Source organism: Coregonus lavaretus, assembly GCF_964263955.1.
Source record: "Coregonus lavaretus genome assembly, chromosome: 30".
In the NCBI taxonomy this organism is placed as follows: domain Eukaryota; kingdom Metazoa; phylum Chordata; class Actinopteri; order Salmoniformes; family Salmonidae; genus Coregonus; species Coregonus lavaretus.
The window spans coordinates 32,156,390-32,170,330 of NC_140017.1; the positions used below are offsets into that span (position 1 = coordinate 32,156,390).

Here is a 13,941-nt window from a genome sequence, read left to right on the forward strand (position 1 = left end):
ACTGGCAAATCTGGTGCAGTCCATAAGGAGGAGATGCACTGCAGTACTTAATGCAGCTGGTGGCCACACCAGACACTGACTGTTACTTTTGATTTTGAGCCCCCCTTTGTTCAGGGACACATTATTCAATTTCTGTTAGTCATGTCTGTGGAACTTGTTCAGTTTATGTCTCAGTTGTGAATCTTGTTATGTTCATACAAATATTTACACATGTTAAGTTCGCTGAAAATAAACGCAGTTGACAGTGAGAGGACATTTCTTTTTTATCTATCTCAATCTACAACAGGATTATCTATTTTGGATGCAATTGGAATGGAGTTGATGGAGAGCGAGAAAGAGAGTGCTTGCGCGTGCACTAATTTAAAGCAACGATATTCGAGTGATAGGCTGTTTTAAAACTCTGCAGCTGAAATAAAAATTAAGAAAAATCTTTACAAAGCCAGATGGAGATGGTAAATTAGACACACATTCAGTTTTTATAGTACTGTAGCATAGGCTATGCTGCAGCAAATGTAGGCCTACCTGTCACAAGAATAAAAGTTACCATGATGAGATTATAGGGCTACACATGCTGCTCCATACTGAGATGGGCTGTCTGTCCCCACCCTGAGCGTTGATTCATCATGCAGAGGACATAGAGAAGCCAGATTTAGACATCGCATATAATTTAACTGTTCAATTTCACACCATGCTGTTCATATAAATAAATATTAATTAACCGGTTTCTCGCAGTTATTTATTCCGGAAGAAGGGAGTGGTTTTCGGCGGGTAAATCTCGGTAACCGGGTTTTCCTCCATTCAAGCATGGACTAATTCCATGTGCAATAGTGTTTAACATGATTTTTGAATGACTACCTCACATTTATTTGTATTTATTTTACCTTTATTTAACTAGGCAAGTCAGTTAAGAACAAATTCTTATTTACAATGACGGCCTACACCGGCCAAACCCGGACGACGCTGTGCCAATTGTGCGCCGCCCTATGGGACTCCCAATCACGGCCGGTTGTGATACAGCCTGGAATCGAACCAAGGGGTCTGTAGTGACACCTCAAGCACTGAGATGTAGTGCCTTAGACCACTGCGCCACTCGGGAGCCCAATTATCATACAATTATCTGTACGGTCCCTCAGTCGAGCAGTGGATTTCAAACAGATTGAACCACAAAGGGCACCTATTGGTAGATGGGTAAAATAAATAAAAAAAAAATTTTTTACATTGAACTCCCTTTGAGCATGGTGAAGTTATTAATTACACTTTGGATGGTGTATCAATACTCCCAGTCACTACAAAGATACAGGCCTCCATCCTAACTCAGTTGCTGGAGAGGAAGGAAACCGCTCAGGGATTTCACCATGAGGCCGTTGGTGACTTTAAAACAGTTACAGAGTTTAATGGCTGACATAGGAGAAAACTGAGGATGGATCAACAACATAGTAGTTACTCCATAATACTAACCTAATGGACAGAGTGGAAAGAAGGAAGCCTGTACAGAAGAGGAAAAAAATCTTAAAACATGCATCCTGTTTGCAACAAGGCACTAAAGTAATACTGCACAAAATGTGGCAAAGCAATTAACTTTTTATGTTTGGGGCAAATCCAATATAACACATTACGTAGTACCACTTTCCATATCTTCAAGCATAGTGGTGGCTGCATCATGTTATGGGTATGCTTGTAATCGTTAAGGATTGGGCCGTTTTTCAGAATAAAGAGGAAATGGAATGGAGCTAAGCACAGGCAAAATCCTAGAGGAAAACCTGGTTTAGTCTGCTTTCCACCAGACACTGAGAGATTAATTCAACTTTCAGCAGGACAATAACCTAAAAACACAAGGCCAAATCTACACTGGAGTTACTTACCAAGAACACAGTGAATATTCCCGAGTGTCTGAGTTACAGTTTTGACAAATCTATGGTAAGACCTGAAAATGGTTGTCTAGCAATGATCAACAGCCAATTTGACAGCGCTTGAAGAATTCTAAAAAATAATAAAATGTGCAAATGTTGCACAATCCAGGTGTGGAAAGCTTGTCGAGACTTATCCATTAAGACTCACAGCTGTAATTGCCGCTAAAGGTGCTTCTATAAAGTATTGACTCAGGGGTGTGAATACTTATAAATTAGATATTTCTGTATTTCATTTTCAATAAATGTGCCCAAATTTCTATAAACATGTTTTCACTTTGTCATTATGGTGTATTGTGTGTAGATGGGTGAGAAACACCCATTTTGAATTCAAGCTTTAACCCAACTAAATGTGGAATAAATCAATGAGTATGAATACTTTCTGATGGCACCAAGTCCCAAATGGAATGCAAACCGATTGTAATTTGTAGCACCATACACTCCACAATTCAACCAAAACAAGCTCAATAACTCAATGCATGCACACACTCCTACTAAATATGCATTCACCTGTATTTTGAGCAGGCCTATAACATCTTACATTACCCAGTTTATCAAGAAATGTACCATTAAAATACAATTATTAACATTATGTTCTGTAATTAGTTTTTACCAATCTAAGTCACATTTATTGTTTGATAAAAATTTAGCATTAATCTATGGAAAATGTCATCAACATTTTCAAATGTTATGATATAGATTATCAGCCTAACATATCTACCATCAGCCTCCTTGGCCCACAAAAATCAGTATCGGCACCACAACAAATCCATATCGGTCGTTCTCTACAGTAAATGTATTGACAGAGACGCCTAATAAATAGCTGGAGCTCCTTACAAGTAAACAAACCTAGATCATCTTTTATGTCTCTAGTCTTCATCCTGACTGAACACAAAGGATCACGGACTAGGCTACTTCAGGAAATAGGCTTAACGGTTTCCTCCGTTATAATGACATTGTGCTCAGATCACTCCTCTAGTGTTCCAGACACAGGGGCTAAGTCTACAGACAAATCCTAGCCCCTAGGCATCTTCAGATCTATGTTAAGCGCCAAGAGAATATGGGCTAAGGGTTCTTCCTGGACCAGAAGCCACTAAGGTAAGCCATAGGACCATGACACAGCACTCCCTCTTCGAGTTGCCTGCCCACTACCAATCCATCCCCACTCTAAACCCAGAGCACCAATCACCATTCTCCAATCACCCGTCTTTTCCACATTCACACAGAGATCCCAAATTCAAAGACTCCATCTTCAGAAATACATGACTCCTCCATAGTTCATTAGTCTTAACAGACCTGGCCTTCCAAGGGCCTCAGATAGTTTGAACCAGTCTCCTCCCGCTCTCCGAAACTCACTTACACACAAAAGACACATCCCCTCTACTCTCCCTCTCTCACTGAAAAGAACTCCCAGAACTGGCCTCTCTGCCTGTGAGTAGCTCTCAGCACACATTTCAGTCTAACTCCCATTAATGAGTGTGCATTGCTGACAAGGAAAAGCACTGACTAAATATAGTCAAAACCTACACCGAGCACTGAGACGGAGGGAGGGAGGGGTGGACCATGCACGAAAAGAGGGAGCAAAGGGAACTTTCTTGGAGTGTCCCATCCCAGTAAAACAGAGCTTGAGATATGAGTCACGACAAGAGGGAGGGAGAGGATGGGGGGGTGGAGAGAGTGGGGTTAAAGGGAGACTAACCAGACAGCAGCATATAGTTACCCTCAGACTGTTGGGAGCTCATCCTAGAGGCACGGTTCCCCATCTCAACGGCGTCCTGAGAGTGTGAGAGAGGAGAACACGGGGGAGAAGAGGGTATCGTCTTAACCCTTTCTCTGAAGTCCTCCTCCTCTCCGTCTACAGCTGGGTTATGCCCTCAAAACTGCTCAAATACTTTTTACTACTCTACTCCCTCATTCACTTGCTGGCTCTCGGTCCATCCTTCCCTATTTCTCTCACAAAGTGTATCCACAAGTAGCCCATGTCAGCAATGTGTATGTACAGTTGAAGTCAGAAGTTTACATACACCTTAGCCAAATACATTTAAACTCAGTTTCACAATTCCTGACATTTAATCCTAGTAAAAATTCCCTGTCTTAGGTCAGTTAGGATCACCACTTTATTTTGAGAATGTGAAATGTCAGAAAAATTGTAGAGAGAATGATTAATTTCAGCTATTATTTCTTTCATCACATTCCCAGTGGGTCAGTATTTGGTAGCATAGCCTTGAAATTGTTTAACTTGGGTTAAACGTTTCGGGTAGCCTTCCACAAGCTTCATTGTCCATTTGGAAGACCCATTTGCGACCAAGCTTTAACTTCCTGACGGATGTCTTGAGATGTTGCTTCAATATATCCATAATTTTCCTTCCTCATGATGCAATCTATTTTGTGAAGTGCACCAGTCTCTCCTGCAGCAAAGCACCCCCACAGCATGATGCTGCCACCCCCGTGCTTCACGGTTGGGATGGTGTTCTTCGGCTTGCAAGCGTTCCCCTTTTTCCTCCAAACATAATGATGGTCATTATGGCCAAACAGTTCTATTTTTGTTTCATCAGACCAGAGGACATTTCTCAAAAAAGTACGATCTTTGTCCCCATGTGCAGTTGCAAACCGTAGTCTGGCTTTTTTATGGCGGTTTTGGAGCAGTGGCTTCTTCCTTGCAGAGCGGCCTTTCGGGTTATGTCGATATAGGACTCGTTTTACTGTGGATAGATACTTTTGTACCCGTTTCCTCCAGCATCTTCAAAGGGTCCTTTGCTGTTGTTCTGGGATTGATTTGCACTTTGACACCAAAGTACGTTCATCTCTAGGAGACAGAACGTGTCTCCTTCCTGAGCGGTATGACGGCTGCGTGGTCCCATGGTGTTTATACTTGCGTAGTATTGTTTATACAGATGAACGTGGTACCTTCAGGCATTTGGAAATTGCTCCCAAGGATGAACCTATAGGTCTTGGCTGATTTATTTTGATTTTCCCATGATGTCAAGCAAAGAGGCACTGCGTTTGAAGGTAGGCCTTGAAATACATCCACAGGTACACCTCCAATTGACTCAAATTATGTCAATTAGCCTATCAGAAGCTTCTAAAGCCATGACATCATTTTCTGGACTTTTCCAAGCTGTTTAAAGGCACAGTCAACACATGATTCCATATGTGTCATTTCATAGTTTTGATGTCTTCACTATTATTCTACAATGTAGAAAATTGTACAAATAAAGAAAAAACCTTGAATGAGTAGGTGTCCAAACTTTTGACTAGTGCTGTATGCATGCATGTGTGAGAGAGACCTCGTTTAAAAATGGCACTGATCTGGATTTCCAGCTAGGAGGTTAGTAAATCACTCTGGGCTAAAAATACCCCCCTCCCACCCGTATTCCATCACCACAAAGCCTGGGAGGGTAGGGGGAACTGTTTTTCACCTGGCCATGAGCTCAGTGGTGTTGCCAGTGCCACCTAATGGATCGGAGGCCTATCGCAGGTATTCTATGGCTCTACAGAATGTGCTGCTTATGCCAGTTTTCCACCGTGGTACCTGGTTGATTCTTACTCCCGTCAACACTACAGCTTTGCTGTGAAAAAACAGGTCAGAACCAAACCATGCTCCAGAGAGCTGTATTGACACCAGAGTTAACCTACTAGTTCACCAACAGAGGGCCCAAACAAACACTCATCTTATTTCACACTGAAAGATGCAATCAGAACGCAGCTGTCCCCCCCAAAAAAACATGTCTCCCGACTCAAGTCTAGTTAAAGAAAAAAAAGAAAACATGTTGCGGTCTCATCAGGGCTAGATTGTTAAGAGTGTGTGTGTGCGGTGCTGAAGCAAAGTTCTCGTCTCATTGTCACATGACCGACCAGTGAACAGGAGGATCATGTGCCAGACTGACCTCATGACATGTGACTTCTAGAATAAAGAGTGACACACCCCATGACAACCTTATGACGAGTCTGATAAAGATGCAACAACCATACGACTTCCTAAAAGAACAACTCCAAGAGGGTCAATAATAGACAATACCCACATTTCCTACAGTGATGACAGTACCTAAATCAGAGTGAAGCAAGTCTCAGTAGCCCCACTGCAGAGTTACAACTTGGTCTGTGGTCTTTACATATAGCACCTAATATGGGTGGAATAATTTTTTATTGAGAATGGCCCACTAAAATAATATATGTCATTCGTAGCCTGCACTCGAACAGCAAATGGAGGAAGCGTTTCCCGCGGTTACGTTTTTAATATGCCAGGTAAGCTACACCGGTTGTAAAGCGGATTAATGTGCTTAATTTTAAGAATTGAGCAATAAATATAACAGCACGAGAAACCTGGGATCCTCTTTTAAATAGTGGCCAGTCAAGACTCCGTTTTCACACGCGATTGTGCAATGACTGGGCTTATAAGAACACGTTTCACTAGGCTCTGTAGGCTATGTGCTCTCCAACCCTGTTCCAGGGGTCCTAGGCCTATAGGCTACGTTTGGAATTATTTGGCCACTTTAGCTGTGATGCAAACCGTATCAAAACATATAGGCCTATGGGCTAGGCTCCGATGCATGGGACTATGATTTGGAAAAGTCATGAGCTGTTTCTTGCCCTTTTAGACTGCACATGCTGGGCATCATTCACAAGTGATAATATTCTCACCCATCAGACTATTATCAATTTAATCTTGTCTTTACATATACAAAATAATATGTGTGAAATTAGTTGATTTAGAATGGGCCATTATCATGCACCGGTCAGAACAGAGGCAGGGGGAAAAAAATATATGTCATCTATATGCACTTGAATAGCGAATGGAGGAAGCTTCTCCCACGGTTCATTTTCATGCCAGCTATGAAGAGCTGGCTCACGCTGCGCAACATGTGATCCTATTCCGCTCAAACTCTGAATGCCAGGGCTCTCAGGAAGTGTTTGATTTGATTACATTGATGTCAGATAGATTAGTGTGGTCCTCTGTAGCTCAATTGGTAGAGCATGGCGCTTGTAACGCCAGGGTAGTGGGTTCGATCCCCGGGACCACCCATACGTAGAAATGTATGCACACATGACTGTAAGTCGCTTTGGATAAAAGCATCTGCTAAATGGCATTTATTATTATTATATTAGAGGGACATTATAAACTGGGTGGTTCGAGCCATGGATGCTGATTGGCTTACAGCCGTGGTATATAAGACCGTATACCACGGTTATGACAAAACATTTATTTTTACTGCTCTAATTACGTTGGTAACCAGTTTATAATAGCAGTAAGGCACCTCGGGGGTTTGTGGTACAGTTGAAGTCGGAAGTTTACATACACTTAGGTTGGAGTAATTAAAACGTGTTTTTCAACCACTCCACAAATATCTTGTTAACAAACTATAGTTTTGGCAAGTCGGTTAGGACATCTACTTTGTGCATGACGCAAGTAATTTTTCAAACTATTGTTTACAGACAGATTATTTCACTTATAATTCACTGTATCACAATTCCAGTGGGTCAGAAGTTTACATACACTAAGTTGACTGTGCCTTTAAACAGCTTGGAAAATTCCAGAAAACGATGTAATGGCTTTAGAAGCTTCTGATAGGCTAATTGACATCCTTTGAGTCAATTGGAGGTGTACCTGTGGATGTATTTCAAGGCCTACCTTCAAACACAGTGCCTCTTTGCTTGACATCATGGGAAAATCAAAATATATCAGCCAAGACCTCAGAAAAAAAATTGTAGACCTCCACAAGTCTGGTTCATCCTTGGGAGCAATTTTCAAATGCCTGAAGGTACCACGTTCATCTGTACAAACAATAGTACACAAGTATAAACACCATGGGACCATGCAGCCGTCATACCGCTCAGGAAGGAGACGCGTTCTGTCTCCTAGAGATGAACGTACCTTGGTGCGAAAAGTGCAAATCAATCCCAGAACAACAGCAAAGGACCTTGTGAAAATGCTGGAGGAAACAGGTACAAAAGTATCTATATCCACAGTAAAACGAGTCCTATATCGACATAACCTGAAATGCCGCTCAGCAAGGAAGAAGCCACTGCTCCTAAACTGCCATAAAAAAGCCAGACTACGGTTTGCAACTGCACATGGGGACAAAGATCGTACTTTTTGGAGAGATGTCCTCTGGTCTGATGAAACAAAAATAGAACTGTTTGGTCATAATGACCATCGTTATGTTTGGAGGAAAAAGGGGAACGCTTGCAAGTCGAAGAACACCATCCCAACCATGAAGCACGGGGGTGGCAGCATCATGCTGTGGGGGTGCTTTGCTGCAGGGGGGACTGGTGCACTTCACAAAATAGATGGCATCATGAGGAAGGAAAATTATGTGGATATATTGAAGCAACATCTCAAGACATCAGTCAGGAAGTTAAAGCTTGGTCGCAAATGGGTCTTCCAAATGGACAATGACCCCAAGCATACTTCCAAAGTTGTGGCAAAATGGCTTAAGGACAACAAAGACAAGGTATTGGAGTGGCCATCACAAAGCCCTGACCTCAATCCTATAGAAAATGTGTGGGCAGAACTGAAAAAGCGTGTGCGAGCAAGGAGGCCTACAAACCTGACTCAGTTACACCAGCTCTGTCAGGAGGAATAGGCCAAAATTCACCCAACTTATTGTGGGAAGCTTGTGGAAGGCTACCCGAAACGTTTAACCCAAGTTAAACAATTTAAAGGCAATGCTACCAAATACTAATTGAGTGTATGTAAACTTCTGACCCACTGGGAATGTGATGAAAGAAATAAAAGCTGAAATAAATCACTCTACTATTATTCTGACATTTCACATTCTTAAAATAAAGTGGTGATCTTAAATGACCTAAGACAGGGAATTTTTACTAGGATTAAATGTCAGGAATTGTGAAAAACTGAGTTTAAATGTATTTGGCTAAGGTGTATGTAAACTTCCGACTTCAACTGTATATGGCAATATACCACAGCTAAGGGCTGTTCTCAGTCACAATGCAACGCGTGGTACCTGGATACAGCTGTAGTATATTGGCCATATACAGTTGTATCCAGGTACCACGCGTTGCATCGTGACTGAGAACAGCCCTTAGCTGTGGTATATTGCCATATACCACACCCTCTCGGGCCTTGTTGCTTAAATAGAGCACTGAGTACACGGCCAAGTTTGGTAGGCTACTAATGACCATCAGTGCGCAGTTTTGGAGTAGCCTAGTTACCGTGACTCAACGATCACGTGGAATTTGACTGCGGTCATGACTCGTGGCTGCCGGTAATACGGTCACCGTAACAGCCCTAGTCACAACACCACCAAATTAAATCATAGACTGGTGCCACATACTAGGCATGTCAAATCTAGGGTGTGGGTTTGAGGGGATGAAATTAAGAGGCATTTCTGGAATATTCACCACTGCACTACATAGGCCCTTTTCAACTTCAATCCCTCACCAGCTAATAGGTACTTCTATCTAGCCTTCTAGTTCCCACTTCCTCCACTGTGAAAATCTGTGTAGGACTGTGTAGGTGAAAACAGTAAAGCGTATGCGTCACTTTGCCTATTGAAGAGCTAGGCCGGCGGAGCCATCACCATACTGCTTACACATATCCAGTCCTTTCAGGTGTTTTAAAACAGTGAATGGGAGAAAGAGCTAGCTAGGGGGCAAAATGGAAGCTGAGGGGGAGGTATGGGAGTGTTACACACCTCCAGAGCATCAGCCCCAAGACCAGTAGCTCCTGCCAAACTGGAAGCAGCAGCAGTTGGTTGAGCTGGGCCTGAGGACACATTCACTTCCCTTCCTCCTGGTCTTGGTCTCAGCCAGAAGCCTGAAGCACACTGGAGCAGACCCAAATACATTCCTGCCCCCAACTCAACTTAGCACTGCGGTCTAAAAAACACACACACACATACAGGCAGAGGCTCTGTGCACGTTTGTCTGTCTGTCCATGGCTCCAGAAGCCCAGACAAACAGAGTCAATGAGAAAGCATGTCAGTGTCTTAAGTGTGTGAGACAGTGTGTGTGTGTGTGTGTGTGCCACGTCGAGTACAGTATATGAGAGCATGAGCGTCCGTAGCTTTGTGAGGCATTGAGAGAGCACGTGACTATGGGATTGTGTGCACGTGAGCATGCAAATATGGGCCTTGAATGTGTGTTTGTATGTGTGTGTGACCCTACTTCACCCTCCAGCTAGTAAATTCTATTAGACTGGCATCTCGAGGGAAAAAATCAAAAAAATGTGCTCACACTTCCAAATTATCTAGCTCAGAGGGAAGAAAGATTTATAGCCTGCAGCCTATAACCAACTTCTGACCAGATCTATAAAAAAGTACACACACACAACCTCTCTTACACAGAAACATAATGATATGCACAGATATATCCACACACACAACTCACCCCCCACTCAAAACCTTATTTACAAATCAACCATCTTGTTAACCATGTTGGAGCAATACATGTCAAGACTTGGATAACATTTTCTAAAGTAGACTCCATAAATGGACTGCTCTGACCATGGCTGGTCACTGTTGAACTGTACAGATTAAGCCACTACATAGCTCACAGGCTTGTGAGCAGGGTCACCAAGTTTGTTTTCAGGACAACAAGTGAGCTTTCTATAGTCCCTGTATTGGCGAACACATACCACTAGAGGGCAGTCAAACTCTGCATCACCAGCCCAAAGGCCTTCGTTCCTGGACAAATGAACAGGGAAGTTACGGAATTTGGAATAGACCACTGTTGGGAATTAAGTAACAGTTTGGAATTTGACCTGTGTGTCAGTTTTGAATAAAATTTCTCTTGAATTCAGTCAATTGAAATTCTGTTGAAAATACATTTAAATTAATCTCAGGAATTGACATCCCTGTTTTCAGTGTGTCCAGGAGAGAGCGGTGTTAGGCTGAGGCCTGTGGTGTTGGGTAAAGGAGGGTATCGGCAGGCGAGGCCCCAAACAGAGCCTCTTACCATACGTACCATATTCAGCTGGGCTGGTGCCTGGGTAGAAGCCTGGGGTGCCCGGCGGGACCGGGTACTGCTGAGGGGTGGCCACGTACGTTGACCGGTACTGAGGGAGAGACATGTCAGAATGGTTTAGATATAAGATCATCTAAACGTACATTGTAGAATGTTCCCCAAGCCCAGAGTATTCAAGGCAAGCTAAAGCTCTACTAAAAAATAAATGTTAAACTACAAAAGATGGAAAGGTTGTTAAGACAGCCTGCCAACTAGTACTTGATTTAACTAATTCAACACACACACACACACACCTCTACCTTTGTCCCACACACACACTTTAGTGTGGTTTTGATGGCCAACAAGCTGTGGCAGGCCTACCTCTCTTAATATCTAACTTACACCTCTCAACCACCCTCGAACACACAGTAACACCCATCCCGCTCTCTCTCTTTGGTGTTTTTAAGCGCTGCACAATCAGGAAGAGACTGGAGGGTCAGCTGATCGCCTGGCCATGGCCAGGGGGAGGGGAAAGGGGCTTTTGTCCCAGCACTGGCTCCATAGAGCCCCATAAAGCGGAGGCCAGACTCAGCAGAATCTGTCCCTGAGCCAGGGGGTCACCGGGGGGAGGCAGACCACTCCATGTGGGACCTCCCTCACAGACGGGGAGGGGGACTGCCTTGTTAGTTGCTACCAGACCAGAAATAGCATTTCCTTCATTTCCAAATACCATAGCTATGCTTGATTGAGCTTGCATGGCACAAAGGAACCAATAGAACAGCCCCAAAAGGTGTAGTGAATTTCTGAGTAAAGAGAATGAGAAAGTGGCCCCTAGTAAAGATGGAGCACCCTGTAGGAAGGGGCGGGTGTGTGTTAACCTGTCCGGGTATGAAGTAGGCGGGGCCTTGTTGGTTGGGGAAGGGGATCTGCTGTGAGGGGATTATCATCATCTGTTGGCCTGGCTGGTAGACGTGCGTGGGTGCCACGGTCCTCGGCGTGCTGTTCGGGGGCACCAGGGGGGCATTGCTGGGCCGGCTGTAGTATGGCTGGAGAGAGGGGAGCGGAGGAGAGGAGGAATGTCATGGAAGTGTCACATGTCCATAAGTCTCCTCTTTTGTAAAGAACGTTCAACAATAAAATTCAACCCAACTTTGAAAGGGCTATTATATTTCCCTTTGACATTACTTATGGCAGTTATAACCAAAACAATTTCAACAGTATGTTCTGACACTAACAGCCTGTTCATAAAGGCAGAATCCAAACCGCTAAAAACCGAATAATACTAGAATGTTCTGTGTTGCTTCATTTACATTCAGATGAGTCTCTTTAAGCAAAACTGAAGCCAAAAGAATGACGCCAGGACCACAGGCAGGAACAACTTCAGACAGACCTATTTTTCCAGGAGTCTAAGTGTTACCTGCAGTGACCTGAATCCTCCCTTCAGCAGCACATCACACAGACACCACATGAACACACACAAACACACACACAAGGAAGCAAGAGGGGTGAGAGCGGCAGTCAGTTAAATTGACAGAAAGCAGAGAACCTACCCCCACCACCCCAGCAGTGAATTAACAAGCAGCATGCATAAATGCAGAACACATCCCTAGTCCATTAAAAATGCAGGTGTGTGAGTGACTGTCCATGCGCAAAGCTAATGCGGAGCACAGAGTCTGTGTGAGTGGCGTGTCAGGGTTTCCGTTAGGAAAATGTGGCGCCGGCAACATTTTAATTTACCGGACATTTTAGAATTAGGGCGTCCATCCACATTGCTTAGAATGAAAAATCACATTTAGATTACGGTAACTCATGTTAACAGAACATGCAACAATGTGCGGTCCTTCTTACCAAATTCTGATGTGCACTTTGAACATGTTAGAACAACTGTCCACATTAACTTCTCCTCAGCCAACAAGATGAGTAACGAACAGCTAAATTACTTGCCTGTGTCAATCTGCTATAGTAGAAACGTTCAGGCTACCTATTCTATTGGTCAGCTTGTAGCGAAATAAATAGCCTGTTCCAGACAGACTCTGGGAGTTGTGGGACGATAGATCCCAAATTCATACAACCAGCAGGACACATCATATTTATTTAATTTTTTAGAAAGAAATGGGTCGGGGCCTCCCGAGTGGCGCAGCGGTCTAAGGCACTGCATCGCAGTGCTTGAGGCGTCACTACAGACCTGGGTTCGATCCTGAACTGTGTCGCAGCCGGCCGCGACCAGGAGACCCATGAGGCGGCGCACAATTGGCCCAGCGTTGTCCGGGTTAGGGGATGTCCTTGTCCCATCGCGCTCTAGCAACTCCTGTGGCGGGCCGAGCACATGCACGCTGACACGGTCGCCAGTTGTTCTGTGTTTCCTCCGACATTGGTGTGGCTGGCTTCCGGGTTAAGCGAGCAGTGTGTCAAGAAGCAGTGCGGCTTGGCAGGGTCGTGTTTCGGAGGACGCACGGCTCTCGACCGTCGCCTCTCCCGAGTCCGTAGGGGAGTTGCAGCGATGGGACTACCAATTGCACATCACGAAATTGGGGAGAAAAATTAAATTAAATGGGTCTGATGCAACAGATCAGAACGTTTCGCATAAAATGTTGATAAACTATTATTTCTTCACATTATAATAGCAGCAATGAGCACAAGGCAGTAGTCTACACGGTTCGTTCCATAATGCAGTTAGTCAGAAAACAGGGCACTACACATAATAATATAATATGCCATTTAGCAGACGCTTTTATCCAAAGCGACTTACAGTCATGCGTGCATACATTTTTGTGTATGGGTGGTCCCGGGGATGGAACCCACTACCTTGGCGTTACAAGCGCCGTGCTCTACCAGCTGAGCTACAGAGGACCACACATGCAAGCAGTTTCATGTGACAGATGAAAATATCAGTTAGAAAGAGTAGATCTAATAGCCTACTTTGAAGTAAGGTAAGACATGCCTCATAATATACTGAACAAAAATATAAACATGTAAAGTGTTGGTCCCATGTTTCATTAGCTGGAATAAAAGATCCCAGCCACTTTCCATATGCACAAAAAGCTTATTTCTCTTAAATTTGGGGCATAAATGTGTTTACATCCCTGTTAGTGAGCATTTCTCCTTTGCCAAGATAATCCATCCACCTAAC

The 13,941-nt window shown here is 43.8% G+C and overlaps 1 protein-coding gene across 1 annotated transcript in view; it reads right to left on the reverse strand.

The window, feature by feature from the left end:
• Nucleotides 1-13,941, reverse strand: part of LOC311106127 (eukaryotic translation initiation factor 4 gamma 1-like) — a 48,350-nt gene that overhangs the window by 25,373 nt on the left and 9,036 nt on the right. Inside the window, exons 5-6 of the mRNA XM_084148444.1 lie at nucleotides 11,690-11,857; nucleotides 10,833-10,923 (exon numbers count right to left, since the gene is read on the reverse strand). Coding sequence (XP_084004570.1) covers nucleotides 10,833-10,923; nucleotides 11,690-11,857 — 259 coding nt within the window. The remainder of the gene's footprint in view (nucleotides 1-10,832; nucleotides 10,924-11,689; nucleotides 11,858-13,941) is intronic.